This window comes from Esox lucius, chromosome 23 (assembly GCF_011004845.1).
Source record: "Esox lucius isolate fEsoLuc1 chromosome 23, fEsoLuc1.pri, whole genome shotgun sequence".
NCBI classification, from domain to species: Eukaryota; Metazoa; Chordata; class Actinopteri; order Esociformes; family Esocidae; genus Esox; species Esox lucius.
In genome coordinates, this window is record NC_047591.1 from 23,610,950 (window position 1) to 23,632,193 (window position 21,244).

General features: G+C 41.2%; 4 protein-coding genes across 5 annotated transcripts in view; all 4 read left to right on the forward strand.

The window, feature by feature from the left end:
- Positions 1-73: 73 nt before the first annotated feature.
- Positions 74-1,199, forward strand: LOC105020512 (gamma-crystallin M2-like). Of its 2 annotated transcripts, none has more exons than XM_034290245.1 (2): positions 74-214; positions 601-1,199. In XM_034290245.1, the coding sequence occupies exons 1-2, from the start codon at positions 167-169 to the stop codon at positions 1,120-1,122; spliced, it is 570 nt and encodes a 189-aa protein (XP_034146136.1). In that variant the 5' UTR covers positions 74-166; the 3' UTR covers positions 1,123-1,199. The 2 variants fall into 2 exon arrangements, with proteins under 2 accessions (XP_034146136.1, XP_010885933.1); XM_010887631.5 differs by lacking the exon at positions 74-214 and adding an exon at positions 221-505.
- A 4,476-nt stretch (positions 1,200-5,675) lies between these two features.
- On the forward strand, positions 5,676-6,533 carry LOC105020511 (gamma-crystallin M2-like). The gene is made up of 2 exons (XM_029117078.1): positions 5,676-5,730; positions 5,928-6,533. The coding sequence occupies exons 1-2, from the start codon at positions 5,707-5,709 to the stop codon at positions 6,447-6,449; spliced, it is 546 nt and encodes a 181-aa protein (XP_028972911.1). The 5' UTR covers positions 5,676-5,706; the 3' UTR covers positions 6,450-6,533.
- A 2,868-nt stretch (positions 6,534-9,401) lies between these two features.
- Positions 9,402-10,288, forward strand: LOC105020510 (gamma-crystallin M2-like). The gene is made up of 2 exons (XM_010887628.4): positions 9,402-9,426; positions 9,747-10,288. The coding sequence occupies exons 1-2, from the start codon at positions 9,403-9,405 to the stop codon at positions 10,266-10,268; spliced, it is 546 nt and encodes a 181-aa protein (XP_010885930.4). The 5' UTR covers position 9,402; the 3' UTR covers positions 10,269-10,288.
- Positions 10,289-11,689: 1,401 nt separating this feature from the next.
- Positions 11,690-21,244, forward strand: part of trabd2a (TraB domain containing 2A) — a 59,004-nt gene continuing 49,449 nt past the window's right edge. The window contains exons 1-2 of the mRNA XM_010887627.4: positions 11,690-12,763; positions 13,377-13,937. Coding sequence (XP_010885929.1) covers positions 12,656-12,763; positions 13,377-13,937 — 669 coding nt within the window. The 5' untranslated portion in view covers positions 11,690-12,655. The remainder of the gene's footprint in view (positions 12,764-13,376; positions 13,938-21,244) is intronic.

Genomic DNA, 21,244 nt, shown 5'->3' on the forward strand with positions numbered 1-21,244 from the left:
TTTCCACCCGCGGCTTTGTGAATTTGTCCTCGCTATCAACAAAGTTGTTAAAAAGCGTTTTTTCCTCAGGTAGTGTCGGTAGTTAAAGAGTCGTCCATTCGTTCGTTGTTTCATGACGTAATCTATACTTTGAGAGTGGATCCCATCCAGGAGAAGTGAGCGAGTTATGCGTAGGGTTCATATGGGAGAGGACGTGGAAAGTGGAAATAGCTGGGTGAGAGCAGTTTGTGGGGGAAGCAATACAGAGCACTGTGGAGAAGCTCAAAACACAGAAAATGAAAACAACCAGTTGAGAAACAGCTTTTCTAAAGACACTGTAGGATCTAGTCCAAACATCAGCATCAGTAGGCCTCTATAGTAGCATGTTGCTGGGTCAGGGGTTTGAACAATGGAGCTAGAGATTCTTTAGGTTTTGACAGGTATAAAAGCAAGGGTTAAACCAGGGAGGAAGTCAGTTCAGGAACAGCATCCAGCAAAACAGTGACCAAACATGAACATGGGCAGGGTAAGCACTAGGAAGGTGTCTAAAGGTTATACACAATTACTTTTTTAAATAAATCGTCATAGAATGTTTTAATAATTACATTTAATTATTTTCAGATCACCTTCTACGAGGAGAGGAACTTCCAGGGTCGTTCCTATGATTGCACCAGCGACTGTAGTGATATGAGCTCCTACCTGAGCAGGTGTCAGTCCTGCAGGGTTGAGAGTGGCTGTTGGATGGTCTATGAGCGCAACAACTACATGGGAAACCAGTACTTTCTGAAGAGGGGCGAGTACTCTGACTTCACGCAGCACTTTGGAATGAGTGACAGCATCAGGTCCTGCCGCATGATCCCCATGTACAGAGGAAACTACAGGATGAGGATCTACGAGAGAGAGAGCTTCGGAGGTCAGATGCACGAGATGATGGACGACTGTGAGTCCATCATGGATCGTTACCGCATGTCCAGCTGTATGTCCTGCAACGTGATGGAGGGTCACTGGCTGATGTACGAGCAGCCCCACTTCAGAGGCAAGATGATGTACATGAGGCCTGGAGAGTACAGGAACTTCAGCATGGGTGGAATGAGTGGCATGAAGTTCTTGAGCATGAAGCGTATCATGGAGTCCTGGTTCTAAATATTGCTTGAGGTTCTCCCTTCAGAAGAAAAGGCTTTTAATTTATTCAATTTCATAAAATAAAATAATTCACTAACCTTTTGTTGTAGTTTTATTGAATACACCCCATGAATTGGTTGTAGGATAACATTTGATGATGCTCCTTGAAGCAAGTGTCCATTTTGAAATCTCTTTATAAGATGATTGATTCACAATTTTGTGTTTGATCTGAAGGTTATACAAAATAAGAAAATGTCTACACACTGAATATGTCTGTGAGGTGTTTCACATGACACATGACACAGACCTTTAATTGGTGGTTTAAAAAAAATCTATTATATTCAATAGGTGCTTTATTGGCATGAATGGATGGTGGCCAATGTTGCCAAATCCTATTTTAAGAAAATACAGGGCTGGACAAAAGAATAGAAACACCTAAAAATGTATTATTATCAAGGACCTAACAAGGAATATGGCCCCCCTTAGCCTTCAGAACTGCTCCAATCCTCACTGCAATGCTGTCATATGAGTCCTGAACTGTGTGCATTGGGCTTTTGCATAACTCTTTAAAAAGATAAGCCTTCAGTTCTTTGAGGGAGGAAAGAGGTGGAAATCTACTTCACACTGCACTCCAGAACTTGAGAATGCTGTTCATTGACTTCAGCTCAGCCTTCAACACCATTGTGCCCCACAAGCTGGCGGTGAAGCTCAGGGATCTGGGTCACGACCCCTCTATGTGCAGATGGATGCTGAACTTCCTGACAGGCAGACCCCAGGTGGTGTTGATGGGCAACACCACCTCCTCCTCACTGACTCTCAGTACAGGTTCCCTCCAGGGCTGTGTGTTGAGCCCGCTCCTGTACTCTCTCTTCACCCACGACTGCCTGGCAACCCACGTCTCCAACACCATCGTTAAGTTTGCAGACGACACCACCGTCATAAGCCTGATCTCTGACAATGATGAGTCAGCCTACAGAGACGAGGTAAGGTCACTGACTTTGTGGTGTCAGGATAACAACCTCCAGCTCAATCTCAGAAAAACGAAGGAGATGATTGCTGATCACAGGAAGCAGCGGCGGGGAGACCACGCCCCCATACACATCAATGGAGTAGAGAGAGTTCACAACATCCGGTTCCTTGGTGTCAACATCAGGAATGACTTGACCTGGTCTCATCACTCTAACGTCGGCTCTTCGTCCTACGCCGATTAAGGAGATTTGGCATGGATTCTAGGATACTCTCCAACTTCTACAGATGCACTATCGGGAGTATCCGATAGATTAAAACAGCAGAGGGCATCACAAGGTCTGGCCTGCCATCCTTGCAGGATCTCTACTCAGAGAGGTGTAGGAGGAGGAGCTAAGGGATCATTCCAGATCCCAGCCACCCATGCCACGGACTGTTTACCAAGCTGTCTTCAGGCAGAAGGTACAGGAGTATTCCATCCCAAACTAACATGTTACGGGACAGCTTCTTTCCACAGGCTGTAAGGCTGCTCAATTCAGGAACCCCTCCTCCCTTCCATCCATAGTCCCATGCACACCTGTCACTTTATATCATGCTCATCTGCCAATCATATCATGCACACCTGTCACCTTTACATTTCATTGCGGTTGTACAGTTGTATAGTTATTATTATTGATGCGTGGTTTTTTGTATAGTGTTATTATTGATAGTTTGTGGTATCTTCTTATTTATATATTATAATTACTGTTACTTTTTAACTTTTAACTGCACTGTCGGGAGTAGGAAAACCAAGCATTTCATTGCCATAACTTATGTTTGACGGTGGGGATGGTGTTCTTGGGGTCATAGGCAGCATTCCTCCTCCTCCAAACACGGTGAGTTGAGTTGATGCCAAAGAGCTGGATTTTGGTCTCATCTGACCACAACACTTTCATCCAGTTATCCTCTGAATCATTCAGATGTTCATTGGCATACTTCAGACGGGCCTGTACATGTTCTTTCTTGAGCAGGGGGACCTTGCGGGCGCTGCAGGATTTCAGTCCTTCACGGCGTAGTGTGTTACCAACTGTTTTCTTGGTGACTAGGGTCTCAGCTGCCTTGAGATCATTGACAAGATCCTCCTGTGTAGTTCTGGGCTGATTCCTCACCGTTCTCATGATCATTGCAACTCCACGAGGTGAGATCTTGCATGGAGCCCCAGACCGAGGGAGATTGACAGTTATTTTGTGTGTCTTCCATTTGCGAATAATCGCAGCAACTTTTGTCACCTTCTCACCAAGCTGCTTGGCGATGGTCTCGAAGCCCATTCCAGCCTTGTGTAGGTCTACAATCTAGTCCATGCAGAGCAATCATCAGACACAATGACTCCTACAAGATGGCTGTCCATACCTTTGCGGATGCTTCACAATTTTTAACAGTTGGCAACAGACATTCTGGGCCGAAGGCATCCTTTGGCTTTCTCCAAACATAAACCCATCTGGGTGAATTAAAAAGGGTGAAAGATGACTCATCACACTGTATAATTTTTTCTTAATTGCTCAGGGGGACACATTTTGTGCTCCTTAAACCAAGTGCATTGTGGTTTGTGCTTTTACCTATTATAGCCAATGTACAGTAAACAGAATCCTTCCTAAATGAAATACAAATATTCTACAACGGTCACAGTTAGATGTTGGTTGGATGAGTGGGTCACCAAGTCTCAAAATTTACAATTAGACACCACTTCCTTGCCGACAAACTATTTGTAATTCTTTAAAAAATAATTGCGTCTGCTGTCATCGAGATATTGTCAGTGGCTGGAGTATTCTAAATGTCACTGGAACTTTAATTTGAACCAGGTTCTGTGGGTAGATGGGACAAGAATAGAGCTTTCTGGCCACAAACACCAGAGGTGGATTTGACGGTTGGTCAAGCAGAAAACAACCTAATCCCCACTGTCAAGTATGGTGGTAAATATTTTATGTTGTGGGGATTTTTTTCTTCTAAAGGTTCTGGGAAACTTGTTGGGATACATTGTATCATGGATTCAAGTATCAGGACATTTTAGAGCAAAATCTGTCTTCCTCTGTCTGGTGGTTAAAACTGAGTTGTCATTACATCTATCAGCAGGACAATAATCCAAACATATCCACACAAGATCCATATTTTAGCCAGTTTTAGCCTCTTCCAGCAGGACAATGATCCAAAGCATATCCACACAAGATCCATATCCACACAGAAATAACACCCAGCTTTATAATAGCTTATTTAAAAAGCCGGTGACTTCATTTATCCATATTGCATAGGAGAAAATTGTACATACGAATGGAATTAAGAACCTGTGAACGTATAGAATTAGTCAGATTTATTAAACCGTTTGAAGCACTCAGGTAGGAATTCATCATTCATAAATATCAGTTGTTCTTAGAATCAGCGCTGGTGAACAACCATGGATATTTGCACGTCAAAACACCCCTAATTACCCAGAAATGGTCAAAATCATCCCTTCAGTCATGTGAGAATGTACAATGCCAAAGCTTGAAATACAAAAAAAATTCTGAGATTCACATACAAGTATACTTTATGTCATATAATGTAACATGTTCAATACACACCATACTTATTTTGTCATACTATGTCCTTTTGCTCGCTTGACTGCTAATAAAAACTTGTTAAAGAGAGGACAGTTAGGACAATGTAAGTGTCTTCAGCATTGGGTAACAGCCGTTCCTTAAATTAGTGTTCAACAATCCAGAATAAGCGCCCAATCCTCAAAAAGGCCTGTACAGATGTCATCATTGTGGTTCTGCAGATTCATGCGTTCCATCTTCCACCATCACATCACATGGACCTGAGGGGGGCGACCCGGAACGAATGCTGAGGGGGCCGACCCGGTAAATGGACCGTTGCTGGACTCGTCTGACAGTATCTTCAAAGAATGCTATTGTTGTTTTCAAGTTTCTGCTCGGGCCAGGACACCAGGATAAATAAAAATGGTTGGTGTCGAGAAAATTCTCCTCTCCCAAAAAATGTATATGTTTTAAGTTAATGTGATGCATTTTATTTTCATGAAGAGAGACACAGCTGACAAACGATTTCTGAAGCAAGTGGGATCAACTGTGATGACCTTCCACTCAATGTCGAGATTAAATAGTTACAAATAATGGTAGCTCCACGTTTTAATAGATATGAATACAGATAATCTGGACCCAAGATGTATATATTAGAGACTAATAAATGTGACAAACAAACCCTGTCAATTTCTCACTTTGAAAAATTATATTTCATGCAATTTTGAAAAGAATACCAAAATGGTTATGTCATTAATCATTACGTAATTAAAAATGTTTTACTCAGTCTTATGCCCTCTTAGTCTTTTATAAACACATATACTTTCATATAAATCATAATTACAGTTTTCAGTCACACTTAAAAGAGTCAAAGCTTTTTTCGCTCATGAGCTATTTCTATACTCTCTAAAGGCTTTATGTTACTTTGTTTTTTAAACACCCTTTGAGTAGGCCTCTATAGCATGTTGCTGGGTCAGGGGTTTGAATAATAGAGAGATGCATTCTTTAGGTTTGTACAGGTATAAAAGCAAGGGTTAAACCAGGTGTGGAGTCAGTTCAGGAACAGCATCCAGCAGAACAGTAACCAAACATGACCAACATGAACATGGTCAGGGTAAGTACTCTGAAAGTGTCTTGAAGTTAAACATATTCACACTGTGTCTAGCAAATCTTCATGAATTTCTATGTTAAAGGACACGATCAACTTCAGAGTTTTACTCATTCGAATAACCTTAAATGGCATTGCACATTATTGTTAACTGCTTTTTTCATACAATTATTTATTGAATAGAAATATTATTTTAATTTCAGATCACCTTCTACGAGGAGAGGAACTTCCAGGGTCGTTCCTATGATTGCACCAGCGACTGTAGTGATATGAGCTCCTACCTGAGCAGGTGTCAGTCCTGCAGGGTTGAGAGTGGCTGTTGGATGGTCTATGAGCGCAACAACTACATGGGAAGCCAGTACTTTCTGAAGAGGGGCGAGTACTCTGACTTCACGCAGCACTTTGGAATGAGTGATAGCATCAGGTCCTGCCGCATGATCCCCATGTACAGAGGAAACTACAGGATGAGGATCTACGAGAGAGAGAGCTTCGGAGGTCAGATGCATGAGATGATGGATGACTGTGAGTCCATCATGGATCGTTACCGCATGTCCAGCTGTATGTCCTGCAATGTGATGGAGGGTCACTGGCTGATGTACGAGCAGCCCCACTTCAGAGGCAAGATGATGTACATGAGGCCTGGAGAGTACAGGAACTTCAGTATGGGTGGGATGAGTGGCATGAAGTTCATGAGCATGAAGCGTATCATGGATTCCTGGTACTAAATACTGTTGCTTTGTTTGCACTAAGCACAAATATATTTGATAAAAAGTTACGTTAATTATTAATAAAATATTTCACAAACCTTTCCCTTGAATTACATTTGATTAAAATGTCTCATCACATGATCTCTCTTCACAAATATCATTAGTTTGATAATCCTGATGATGTATTTTGGATAAGAAGGTATTTGATTTTAGATGTCTCTATAAGAGGGTTGACTTCCAAAAGTGTCTTTAAAGGGCATTTCAATTGGTTTAATTTTTTTAAATAATAAATTTTAAAAGATTTCAGTGCAGACATTTTGTAAGGAAAATGTACAAGGTCTGATTTTAAAAGATTGCTTTAAGTTTAAACAAGCCCACTTAAAACAGGACTATAAAAAACAAAACATAAAGACAAAAAGAAAAGTTCTTCATTACCTTCTCCCCACAGGCAAACACAAGTCCCAAACCTTTGGGTTTCTCTAGGAAGTTCTAGTTGAGTTGGGAAAAATATTATTCCGTAATCTCAATCCTAATATAAGTATTTTTCTGGGACAAAATTAAATGGGAGACATTCTGAACTAGCCAAGATCCAGAGAATGGGGAAGTGTTTGTGCGCCCCTCATCGGTAGACGCACAAAATCTGTCTACATAATGTGAATGGTCATCGAACTTGTAACAAAGAATGATTGCCAACATTGAGCAAAAACATGATCATTAACCACTATAAAATATTGGAATTTATGTTCAACAATTCTTTTCGAGTTAATCCGAGTCACAAGAAACTCTTACGTTTCAGCTATGACTTCCTGTTTCACTGGGATATAAATATCTGGTGATACAAATGACAAAAACTTCCTTATTCATCTACCAACTTGGGGAACTTCAGAGAACACAGAAATGAAATGATACAAAAGGTTGTTGACCACAGATTTGGCTGTAAAAGACAACTACATGCTTGAAAGCGCTCATGCTCACAATTAAGGCAATAATTAAGAAATTAAAATCAACTGCTGCAGTGATAAACCAGACATGTCTGTCAGCCAAAAGCCTCTTCAAAAATAGTTCTGCATCTTGAAGCGATAGAAAGAACTTCCAGCTGACAATGGATATCACACAAAGTGGGGCAGGAAATAGGAGCATTGTACATTGAACATAGCATCTAAGCTATCAACCTGGTGATACTCTGCACATTCTGAAGAGATTGTATGAAGTGGTCATAGAAGATCATGAAAACCGACAGCTTGGAGAACCACTTCATTTGTTTGGAAGTCAAGACATCTAATATTAAGACAAGGCTTGTGAGCTCTAACCAGACTGATAGCCAATGAGCTGCCTCAGTCTGAGGTACCCCCTCAATGGGGGCAGGGCAATGAACAGGCCAGCGTAGCCTATCAAAATAAAAGAGGGAATGGCTCTAACTTCCATTGCAATTTGTACCCCTTTTACGGCAATGGTACAATAGTGAAGCTTTTGTGTGTCCAGCATCAAATCCACTGAGTGTAAAGAATGTATGAATGAGTTTGTAGCGTCAACCATTAAATCCTTGTGTTACATTTTGTGACAAGACATCTTTAGAAAACAGCTGGGGTCCTTCAGACATTTTTCTGGCTCTTTTTCACTCTGATAAAAAATGTCATTCTTTCAAATGCAATACAATTTTTTTTTTCATGGCTGATTAATAACTGCACATAAACATTTTCAACCACAGTTACACAGGGCTGTTTATAACAGAATGTGATTATGTCACAGTCTTTTGGGCGAGACAGCTGACTTGATGGTAGAACTCAAAGTTGGATTTTGCAAGAGATTCTTTAAATGCATGTATAAACCAGTATCAGAACCATGGTATCAGAAAAAAAATGAATGTGTGTGTTTTTGAAAAACCACTTTGTGACAACTGCTGATGTATCATCAGGGACCCTTCACATCTATGCTTCAAACTGTTTGCCCTCCAACCATCAGGCAGGTGGTACAGGTCTCTTCTGTCCCGCACCAGCAGGCTCAGGAACAGTTTCTTCCCATCTACTGTAACCCTGCTGAACTCTGTGACCCAGAGAACTCTGTGACCCATCACTTATCACATAACATAAAAATGTGCATATTGATGTTATGCAGAAATGATTGACCTAGTGTGGAACCAGGTAGCATCTGTTGTGTCTCGTGATTTCAGATAAAAACTGGAAACTGTTGGCATTTCAACCAGCTTCAGTGTTTCTGTCATTATTCATACATGTGTAACACCATAATACACATGTTCCCAAACTAGGGGTCGCGGCCCCATGTGGGGTCACCTGATATGAAAATGTGGTCGGGGGAGAGTGTTTTACCATTGACTCTCATAGCCGCAAATAAAAAAATTATGATTATATGATTTTTCTTCACATGGTTGGGGTGGCGAGAATTTTTGATATCGAAATGGGGTCGTTGGCCAAAAAATTTTGGGAACCCCTGCCATAATACCATGGCTGAGTATTGTCCTCCGTAATGAACAGATCCTACTAGTTCTATACCACAGCCCCTCCAGCTTCACTGCGGAAACAGTGGTAAGTATCCTGTCCCACCATAAAGATTTAGTATGTGCTGGTTGCTACAAAAAACATATCTGTATTTAAGGGCACAATATCCTATAAACATTAGCAAATGATTTAACAGAAATACAGCAAAAATCGCACAATTAATATCTGTAAGGGATAATGGTATCCTTTTGGATTAGACGTTAGTAACTTTTGATAATGTTTCTGCAGTTTCAAAGGTGTTACTAGTTGTTTCTACTCTCAAATAGATTTGTTTAACTTTTTTTTGAGAAAGAGCCTTTTTAAAAGACACTAAGGGATCCAGTCCAGGGGAACAGGGGGGCCTCTATAGCATGTTGCTGGGTCAGGGGTTTGAACAATGGAGCTAGAGATTCTTTTGGTTTTGACAGGTATAAAAGCAAGGGTTAAACCAGGCAGGAAGTCAGTTCAGGCCAAACATGACCAACATGAACATGGGCAGGGTAAGTACTGGATAATACATACATGAGAGAACATTACCCCATAGACAGAACCTTAGATATATAAAACCTCATGGTTCTGAAATGTTGATCTAGTTACAGCCTTGAAGTTTTATCTGTCCAGAACATTAACATTTTAATGGAAAGGTAGAAATTAGTTAATTAATGATTCCTTTGTAATCACATCCTGAAATATATGCATTTATGATTAATAAACATACATTATGATCCCTCTACATACACTGACTTCTATTGATAGTGTGTGATGCAATTCAGATGGAACCTTGTAACACCAAGATCAAATAATGTATCCTTAATTTCAGATCACCTTCTACGAGGAGAGGAACTTCCAGGGTCGTTCCTATGATTGCACCAGCGACTGTAGTGATATGAGCTCCTACCTGAGCAGGTGTCAGTCCTGCAGGGTTGAGAGTGGCTGTTGGATGGTCTATGAGCGCAACAACTACATGGGAAACCAGTACTTTCTGAAGAGGGGCGAGTACTCTGACTTCACGCAGCACTTTGGAATGAGTGACAGCATCAGGTCCTGCCGCATGATCCCCATGTACAGAGGAAACTACAGGATGAGGATCTACGAGAGAGAGAGCTTCGGAGGTCAGATGCATGAGATGATGGACGACTGTGAGTCCATCATGGATCGTTACCGCATGTCCAGCTGTATGTCCTGCAACGTGATGGAGGGTCACTGGCTGATGTACGAGCAGCCCCACTTCAGAGGCAAGATGATGTACATGAGGCCTGGAGAGTACAGGAACTTCAGTATGGGTGGAATGAGTGGCATGAAGTTCTTGAGCATGAGGCGTATCATGGACTCCTGGTTTTAAAGATTGCTTGATTTACCTTGAGTAGGAATTTAATAAATTATTCACAAAAAAAAATTATTCATTGTATTTTGTTAATTTAGTTAGGATATATGGAGCACTTTTTGTGGGGTAATCTTTCAACAGAATAAATAATTTAAAAAATCCCTTACAGTTGGGATCCCTGATTCCAAAAAAAATGATATTATCATGCAGTTAAAAGTTAACTAGTAATACCTGTGTAACTACCATTTTCCTACTCGTTATTACGTTGTTAGTTCAATAATGATTAGGCTTTTATAATTTTTATTAACTTAAAACAAAGTCTAACCGAAACAAAGTGATAGCAAGAAAATTTGTTTTTTTTTTGTTTTGTTTTAAAGGACCCATGACTTCACATGTATGCAATAACAGTTGTTGGATAATAGACTCGACTCGTACTCTACTTTCCTGCGTAAAACTTACTTAGGAAGAAATGTGATCTATTTCAACCACTAGATGGCGTTCCTGCAGATTTTTATTGTAAAAAAGAAGTAGGCCTTGGGATAATACAAAATAATGTAGGCCTTTAGTCGAGGGTTGCATTAAATCCTTTTTTATTCAAGTCAAAATTTAAACCAAATTCAAAATGAATATATATAAATATATATAAATATACATATATATATAAATATATATATAAAATTATTTAAGTGAATTTCCAGAGCTGACTAATATTGAAACGGAATTGACTCCAAGCATTAAGTGAGTAGTGTATAGGTATATTCACATATTGACCACAAAGTAACGTATTTGCCTGTTCTATTGTATTATCGCCAGACCTACTATCGTAGGCCTACTATAGGCTATATTTTGTTTTGTGTTGTGATAGAGTTATTTACCAACTAACTAACGGTCTTTGTCTTGACTCAACCTTTGTATGTACACAGTCAATCTCTTTCTACTACCCTATAGCATGGTATGTGATGCATTTGTGGGTAAGAAGGTATCGAAGTCCAACAGTGCCTTCGGCGGGTTTATTGTCATGGTAATTAGGTGGAGGTTTGTTCGATGTTAGCAGGACATTATGGAACTATAGGAAATCCAACACCGCGCCCGACCTCCTCAACTGCAGCTAATAGTAAACAAACGGCCATTACCCCAGTAGCCCAATCGATAAAGGAGAATTCGTGATTACCATTATAATGACAATAAAGTGTTTACTATTTAAGAATGTTTTCTTTAAAGAAATGTATCAGCTTAAATATTAATTCACAATAAAAATTCATTTTCTATTAGGAATACATAAGGAATGGATTTACTTTTGTTTAGGCGTACCACATAGAAAGTTCAGCATGAAAGAGGAGAATGTAAGAACGAAAACGTGAGTTTTGTTTGCTTGCCGTATTCTAGTGTGGATTAATTTGTAGCATAACGCTCCCACTCCTCCAGATGAATGAGTTTTGGGAAAGCAGCATCTCTTGTCCGCTCCAATGAAGTCCTCCTGAACGCCCATTGTCGGTTTCTACTTTTGAAGTGAATGCGTGTGCTCCTCGCGCCTCGACCTGCGGGGGGTGAGATGCTTAAATCAGATTATTGCACAGTGTGAGAGTGTGCAAAAGGGGGATGGGGTGAAGGAGTGGAGAGAGGGTTGAGGGGGGTAGGTAGTAGGTGCGCCGTGCCTCGGTCTGACAGAGATGCTCACAGAAATCTAGCAATACAGCGAGAGCGTAAGTAAGGCTTGAGTTTAGGAAATACCCAGAACACGATAAGGTTTCTGTAGTTTATTCGTGGATTTGGGGACGATCGATACAACGTGGACTTGGACTGCGGTTTCTGAAGAGTGTTGCAACACTCGAATTCCGAACATCGCTGATGGAATCATTTGCATCTGCCGACCAGTGTTTGGAAGTTGCGAGAAGATCTGAACACAGTTGCGAGGAGAAATTCCACCGCTCGTTTCGGGGCACCGGACGCACATTTTAGTTTAGAACCTGTTGCTTTTGCGTGCACACAAGATAATCATTTACGCGCCGTGCATGATCTGCTCGGTTCTGGGCTGTAGACACGGTAAAGTTAAATTGATCAAATAGTGCACGTAAACCCTGCTCGGGGCAAATTGTCAACTACCCTCACGTGTCATGTGAAGCAAATATGAGGGAGATAGAAAGTGTCAGAATCAAGACCACGGCATGATGACATAACTACATAATAACTTAAACGATTCTTCTAACACGTGAAACAACAACACTCAACCTCTGAATGCAATATTACCCAAACATGAGTTCGTCCGGCGGCGGAAAGGCGTGTTTTAGTTATTATTCCCAAGGAGGTGAAATTCGGAAAATAATTTCGGCTATTTCCCTTGGAGGAATTCTCGTTGGGTAGCTTTATTGCAACACGTGAAAATAGCGTGCACGTTTGGAGTTACGATGCTGGTCTCTTGGTTTGCATTTATTCACGCATTCCTAACACTGCTGGTGAAAGGAGCCGACCAGTGGAACCTCCGGGACTCTTCTAACTGCGAGCTAAATAGGAAAGTAAGTACCCCGAACATCCTTCTGTCGGTAATACAATTCTGGTAAATTATATAATTTACTTGTAAATTACAAAAAAAAATATTTTTCATTGATGGGATCACCGGTGTCTAGTTTTTGTTAATGATAATATTTTTTAAATGAAAGACATTTATTATTGTCTTTCATTTAAAGGCCAGTTTATTCACCCGCGAGTGTAGCCTAATAAACAAATAGGTGTCAATCTCTAAAGTAGGCATAAATGTGTTCCTGTAAAGTACCTATTTGGTCAGGGAGCGCGGTCCATTTCAGATGTGTATTGTGTTTCTTCTAGTACCTGTGAAGTGTTCTAATAATAAGACATTATCAGGCCATTAAGAAGCATCAATTAGCCTACCAAATTTTGAATCAACAGTCTCGTCAGGTTAAATGAGTAGCTTACTGTATATCGCAAGACTTTTTTTTAAAGGACTACCAATTACTATTGCTTATTTTAACGTTTTTGTTTAATTTTAGGGGCATACTTGGTGAATGAACACCCACACGGTATTTACATCAGAATTTGGGTTAACGATCTTAAATACAAAATGAATAACACGAACTCCCTCATCTCGCCTTTTGTCTTCCTCGTCGGCAGCAAAGCGATCTGAACTCCTTCCTTTGGACCATCAAACGCGTCCCTCCGTCCTACTTCTACGGCACCATACATGTCCCTTACACCCGAGTCTGGGACTTCATTCCGGAGAACTCCAAGAAGGCCTTTCAGGAGAGCAACATCGTCTACTTTGAGCTGGACCTGACTGACCCCTACACCATCTCAGCCCTCACCAGCTGCCAGCTGCTTCCACAGGGGGAGAACCTGCAGGATGTGCTACCCAGGGACATCTACCGGCGCCTCAAGAGGCACTTGGAGTATGTTAAACTCATGATGCCATCTTGGATGACCCCGGACCAGAGGGGCAAAGGGCTCTACGCTGACTATCTGTTCAACGCGATTGCTGGCAACTGGGAGAGGAAGAGGCCGGTGTGGGTGATGTTGATGGTGAACTCTCTGACGGAGGCGGACATCAAGACGAGGGGGGTGCCTGTGCTGGACCTGTACCTGGCCCAGGAGGCAGAGAGGATGAGGAAGAGGACAGGAGCTGTGGAGAAGGTGGAGGAGCAGTGTCACCCGCTGAATGGACTCAACTTCTCCCAGGTGAGTGGATCTGTTCCGAAACACCAGGGCCGGCACTAGACATAAGCGGTTGCTTAGGGCCCCCAGCCACCCGGCTGCTAGGGAGCCTCCGATCACTAGGGGACAGGGGGCCCAAAATATAATTTTGTGTAGGACCCCCAAAAGGCTAGAGCCGGCACTGTGAAACACCTACGGGCCCCACAGTCTTTTAGGGATGCTCACAAATATCCCCCGGCCCTGTGACTTGGTTGTGTACTACGCCGGAACAGGGCTTTGGGTTCCATATGCCACACTGCTTCTCAACCAAGGCAGAGCCAAGGGGCTCGCTGTTCCTTGGCCCAGAGGTCGGCAACCTGTGGGTCCTGAGGGTGCTGCTTTTCAACTGCCTCTGGTGTAGGTGTGTCAGGCTTTAGGACCGTACAGAAGCCTCGGTGTGCCAGGAAGGCTGTGTGTCAGGCTACGTGCACTGTCTGCTTGCTCAACTCGCACATCGCTCAATCTCTGGCGAGCTGCCGCTGAGCCTTCCCTAGCGTGCCAGTTCGGGCGGGGCGTATCTTACTAACCAGTCAACCAGTATAGGTGAAACATCCGTCTCTGCAAATATTTAGTATTTGCATGATTCCGGCGAGGCCAAGTCAATGATTTCTCAATGTTCAAATGACCATTTACTTTGTTGTATATTATGCATGTATCACCGTGATCCCTACGACCTCTGAAAACTTCCATGCATACATTTTTTTAAATTATGTCTCTGTATGAGATATATATGGTATGTATTATATTGCCATACTTCCCATATCTATAATGTGCAATAACACTACCCATATTATTGCTAGTTTACAGTACTCTATTTAAACTGCTGCTAGTTTGCAGTGTGGTGTATGTTATTGCTTTATATTTTGTTTGGCTATATTCTTGCTTATATATTTTTCTTCTTAATTGTCACTATGTAGTTGTCGGGTGCCATGTCACAATAATTTCATTGTGCAGGATGACGCTGTGTTGTTAGGTGCATTTGACCAATCTACCTTGAAACTTAAAAACTATGAAGCCAGAGAAGCATCATTACACATGGGGAAACCGGAAACCAGAATTATAGGTTTCTCGTAAAAACATTCAGCAAGCGAATAATTTTTTTAGCTAGTGATTAGAAAAGAGAAGGGACTTCAAGATGCAGAGAACATCTGGCCTGCCATTGGTAGTTGCCAAAATCCGTCACTGTCTGATCGCTTTAAATTAGCATAAAGTTGAAAATTTCTCAACTACCAACTGTCGCTGTCACTGGGAGAATTTTTGTCTCAGAGTAGCTCCACCCACTGTCGCTGTGATTCGCTGGCTCTCATTGGAAATGAATGAGAGCGTGCCTCTTTAGTAGCTCTAGCAAGCGGACAGTGTGCACATAGGGTCAGGCTTTAGGACTGCACGTATCCTCGAAGCGCCAGGAAGGCTGTGTGTCAGTACTGAGGCTACAACTGAGAGTGAAAATTGTCACTCGGCATTTGGTGCTCAACGTAACTGCTTTTTGACTTCACATGAAAGTACATTTGAGGTTCTTAATCTTGGTGCTGTATGAAGAGTTTATGGAATGTTGGCTGAGGAGAATAAAGCTACAGTTGCTCAACGATAATGGCTGGATTCATCAATAGCCTTTCAGAGTAAATAGCAATCTGTGGTGCTGCCTATCAGATAGTGGTTCCATTTGTATGGCAACCAGTATATACAAATGGGTGATAAATGCAAGGGAAAACGAACATAGAGTGTCTCAGAAAGGTATAAATATAGTCTCTAGAATTCTACTGGAGGGATGGAAACCATTCTTCCAAAAGATATTCCTTCGTTTGGTGTCCAAAGTCTCCCATAGGCAATCAATTGGGTTGAGATCTGGTGACTTGCCACAGAGCATGATAGGATGTTAATTGCTTAATTGCATCATGCAGTAAACCTGTATGGAAATATCGGTATTTTGTTCCTCCACTCATTTATTCAGGTTTTTCCATAAATTTGTCACCTTCATATTCAGTAGAAACTAATTATGACAAATTCTATAAATTTACAGATTTATAAACACACACACATATATACATATATACACATATTAGGGATGTGCATTGAACAAGATCTGACTATCCGAATAGTTTGTGTCATTATTTGAATAGTACATTCGTTTTTAAAACTACCTATACAACATGAGCGCTATGACATAATGCGCATAGGACTGTCGTTCTCATGTGAAATCGGCTCAATTACCATATGTATGAGAAATGCCGCCATGTGGTTGACATGCATAACTCGGCTACAGAACTAGAAGACAATATTTTTCAACACATAACATTGAGTTTATTGGATGGAAGAGTCTAGAGAAGCTAATTAGCTAAGCTAGCCAGCTATATGCCATTTCCTTAACTCATTGTTTCCTCCACAGCCAAACTTTACATAGTATTTTGTGGCATAATATTTTTTCCATAGGTAACATTAATTCAGTAAAAATATTCTATCTTCCCTTGAATTAGTTAACGTTAATCCACTTGCTAGCAGTAGGCTATGCAGAAAAATATTGCGTCTTTCTGACTGGACCCCACCACACTACTACCGCTTTGATTGACGCCTGTAAACAACAAAATACGTTGCTGCATCCCCAAATGCAAGTTAAAACTTTACCATGCAAAGAAGAAACAAAATATTAACAAAATCCAGAACCACCTCCGCATTCTCTGGGCCCAAGCTCATTTAAGATGGACTGAAGCAAAGTGGAAAACTGTCCTGTGGTCTGACGTTTACAAATGTGAAATAATTTTGGGTAATGGAAGCCGTGTACTCCGGAGTAAAGAGGAGAGGGACCATCCAGCATCTCATCAGAGCACAGTTTGAAAGCCAGCATCTGTGATGGTATTGGGGTGCATTATTGCACATGGTATGGGTGATTTGCACATCTGTGAAGGCACCATTAATACATACAGGTTTTGGAGCAACATGCTGCCTTCCAGACTACGTCTTTTTCAGGGAAGGCCTTGCTCATTTCAGCAAAACAATGCCAAACCACATTTTGCATGTATTACAACAGCATGGCTCTGTAGTAAAAGAGTCTGTCTGCAGACCTGTCATCAATTGAAAATATTTGGCACATTATGAAATAAAAAATATGACAAAGGAGATCCCGAACTGTTGAGCAGCTGCAATCCAATATCAAGCAAGAATGGGAACACATTTCACTTTTAATACTACAGCAATTGGTCTCCTCAGTTCTCAAAAGTTTAAATTTTTAAAAGAAGGGGTGATGCAACACAGTGGTAAACATGCCCCTGTCCCAACTTGTTTTGAAACGTGTAACTGGCATCAAATTCAAAATGGGCATGTATTTTTCCAAAAACAATAAATTTCTCAGTTTCAACACTCAATTTGTTGTCTTCGTATTATTTTCAATTACATATAGGGAATTACAGAATGGTGTTCTGTCCGTCCAGTAGAGGTCCAGAGACTCGTAGAATCCAAGCCAAGGCGTTTTGATGCTGTTCTGGCAACTCGTAGCCCGACATCTCACTGAGACACATTATGTTGGGTTTTCCTTTAATTTGTCATCCGTCCACTTGGATGCGTATTTGTGTCCAAACTTCTGACAGGTATGGTATATATGTACTCCATAGAGGTTGCTGATCCCTGAATTGAGAGCACATCGTAATCTCTTACTTTAGATTTGAAACATCTACACTGGTACAACCAAGAACAATGTTTGGATTTTAAGAAAAAGCACTGTGGTTCTCACTCTGCTGGGGTAGATAGATTTGGCCAGGCAGCATTAGCTGAACAAATAGTCTGCTATTTGACTTTGTCTTCCGTTATTAAGACAAAAATTGAACCTAATGGCTTTCGTCTGAATGTAGCTCAAACCTCCCTTGTTCCCACCCGGGTCTCTGACAGAGCAAATTTGACCCTGCAATTATACGTGTCCTTCAAAGCTTGGAGTTGCTACGAAATCATGTCGAGTATTGTGGAATTTCCACTAATACTCCTTCGGAACTAAAGGGATTACACACGGCGACTCACGTTAGCACCCAGGAGCCAGAGCGCTGTTATTTTAAAGCAGACTGGCCCTCGAAAGCAATTTGTGTCGCCTCCCATGTCTGAAATTTCTCTCATAATAGTGATGACGGTAATAGTAATAATGACATCAAATACCTCTAGGCACATGTGCTGAGATGCCAGTCTATAAAAGGACCATGAAAGTGATTGCACACACACACAAGCACACAGTGAAAAGGTAATAAAACAAATTCCAAAGCTGTGATTTAGTAAACCTGAGTTAGAGAGCACGCTAAAATAGTTCCCTCTCCAGATTTTGTCCATTCCAACTTGCGTACCAGTTCATAGTGGAAGACCAATTTGGAGGGGCCCTTTGACCTTATGTCTTAATTTGATCATCTTTTATTGCAGGAAAATATTAGATATATTACGCTGATTGCTTTAAAGTTGTGATATATGATACTATATACCATGGTTATGTCGGGTATAACAACGTCCTTCTGTTATAAATGCGTTGGTAACTGGTTTATAATCGCAGTGAGGCATCTCAGAGATTTGTGGTATATTGCCAAAATACAACAGCCGAGCGCTGTGTCCCGGAACCCAACAAAGCATCGAGCCTGAGCTCAAAACAGATCTTAGCCACGGTTTATCTGGTGAGATCTGCTCAGTCTCTCCAGGACAGGGCTTCGGTGAAACAATAACTTTGCGGTGAGCCCGGCCCGTTCTACCCATTTTCACCGGAGCCTGTGGGACATTCCACTCCTCAGTGAAACGAAGAGCCTGGTAGTGAAAGTGCTGCCTGGTTCAGTTTCCCCAGTCAGTAGAAGTAATGGAGCATGGAATCGTGATGAATGCCCAGCTGTCTCGTTGAAGCACTTGTGTCAGTGAGTTGAAGGAATGTTTAAACCCTGTTTTCATTCATTGCCGGGCTGAAGACGGGTGTCATGGTGTCATGATGATGTCAGGGCTGTTTAGTGCTCTACTCGCTGTAGGTTCACACTATGCCTAACAAAGGTGTCAGTCTATTTTGTAGACATGTACTGATTTGCTCTCTTTGAATTGAACGTTTAAATTCACTGTTCTCTGTTGTGTAGGTCCAGGTGTACAAAATTAAAAGTGTTATTTGGATAATTCTGATAATCATTTCAACAAAATATAACATCCTATTACTAGCGTTGACACATTTACAGTAAGCTCATATAGTTCTACTGCTTTAAAGGGTAGTAACAACAAACATTCACAAAGTTCATAAATACCTTGAAGTAATTGTTGGACTGTCTCTCTGTGCGCGCAACTCTCTCACTCAGGGAGAGCAGGGTCAAGCTAGCGCGAGTGCAGTGTCATCTGGTTATATTGCTCTCTCCCACTGAAGAGGTGAGACAGAGCTTTGTGAAATAACGATTATCTCCATGAAAAACAAATGCTCTGGCACAGCAAAGACAAACCACTGGGGAACCACAGTCGATTGGGGTACATACCATAAATACATTTTGTGTGATAAATGTCCGCGGTGGGTTTTACATTTTACTTTTAAAAGACGGCTCACTGGTTTGTGCAGTTAGCCCGAGAGCCATCAGGCTTCCCATCTGCACTGTGGCCGTTGACAATGTGACCAGATGAAAGCTCCATTTGACACCCCTCATTCCACTGGGCTTACAGAGTGACAAAACTCTGGGTCATTTACAGCGTAACTACAGTCTGTCAAGTTACCAAATTGTTTATATGCAGGAACAATATATTTCTCCCTTGTTAAATGCAGAGGATCTATTTTGCAATCTGCCAAAATGAATTCATCTCTGACAACAGATGAGCTCTCCTCCACGCACCACAGACTATGTATGGGAATTCCGCATGTGCAGAGACCCCAGGTTTTATGGAGTAAGAAAACAATACTGCATTTCTTGGCGTTAAGTCTTTTCAAACTCTGTGTCATTTCTGTGCTGCTAGAGTTGGCTCTCCTGTGCTCTGTTAACTTTAAATACGTGGCTCATTTGGCTTCATAACAATTAGCAAAGTGCAAATTACTAATGTAAAGGCAAAGAAGTAGTTTCCAATTATGTGAGAGTGGGAAATGGATGTTCAAATAAGTTACATCATACCTGTCAAAATTATGAGATTGCCTGATCTCTTTTTAAAATGACGTTACCCTGATGAAGAAATGCCCTGGAACAATAAGATGCCCTCTCTTTGCTCCTCATTGTTCCAGAAGTGTGGATAAACAATCTTTAATGAAGTATTTTGTAACTTATCAGATTATTATTTTTTGGTCACAATAGTAAGGAAATCATGAAGCCAAATGAACAGCTCCTTTCATTGATGCAGTATGATAAATACAATTTTGATATTTCGGCACATGCCTATAAATAAGTAATCTAAAAAGTGACAGACTTTGTTTTTATAAAGCTGTGAATACAAAAAAATCTGGATTAAATTATCAATCTTTCTTGAATTTTTGATTGCGCTTTAGCATTAAAACATTAAACCGAGCTTGGAGCTTTTCAAGCAGCACTAATTTCAACTTTAATTATAATAATTCCCCGTCTACGATGAAAGCATACTCGCTTTAGGAAGAATGTGTCTCCCTCATGGGGAATACAATAGCTTCAATAATAATATGATTGACGTATGAGGTTTGTGGCTTGATGTGGATGAAACTGTGGCAGATGTGGTTGGGAGTAAGCTGGTCATAAATGGCACCCTTTTCTCTACATAGCGAACTATTTGTCTGATAGCTTGCTCAGGACTGGATTAATTTCCCACAGTCATCACTCACTCAATCCTTCAAAGGATCCCTTTGACATGTTTGACAGAATGGTAGCTCAGAAAATGTTTCCTTCTCACGCACGGTATCATTTCTCCGATATACTGAGGAGCAATTTAAAAAAAATAAAAAAGCCAATGAGGAAATTATTATTCAGTGAATATATTAGCTGAGTGCACTTTCTTGAAGTGGTTCTGCCACATGCCCTGTCACGAACAGTGGCCACAAAAGCCACCCAATAAAGCGTATGGTTCTGGGTTTGATAATTATGTGAGTGGGTCAATAGGCTGGAGTCCCAAATCGCACCCTATGTTTCCCCATGTTGTGTACAATAGTGAATAGGGGGTGATTGGGGCCGCCCCCTAGGAAAGGAAAGTTCTAAGCCCATGTGAACACAATAGGGGTCCTTCTCATCCATTCTGCTTGGGCACTATTTGGGCATCCTGCCATTGATTAGCAGAGTTTATCCACAGAGGAAAATCTGTTGGAACTGCTTGGTAATCAGATTAGATTATTTAATGAGCGATGTCTAAATAATGGAACAAAG

Coding starts and splice junctions, on each gene's coding strand:
- LOC105020512 (XM_034290245.1), top strand. CDS start 167: ATGCGTAGGGTTCATATGGGAGAGGACGTGGAAAGTGGAAATAGCTGG. Junction 215..600: donor TGGAAAGTGGAAATAGCTGG/GTGAGAGCAGTT, acceptor AATTATTTTCAG/ATCACCTTCTACGAGGAGAG.
- LOC105020511 (XM_029117078.1), top strand. CDS start 5,707: ATGACCAACATGAACATGGTCAGG. Junction 5,731..5,927: donor CCAACATGAACATGGTCAGG/GTAAGTACTCTG, acceptor TTTTAATTTCAG/ATCACCTTCTACGAGGAGAG.
- LOC105020510 (XM_010887628.4), top strand. CDS start 9,403: ATGACCAACATGAACATGGGCAGG. Junction 9,427..9,746: donor CCAACATGAACATGGGCAGG/GTAAGTACTGGA, acceptor CCTTAATTTCAG/ATCACCTTCTACGAGGAGAG.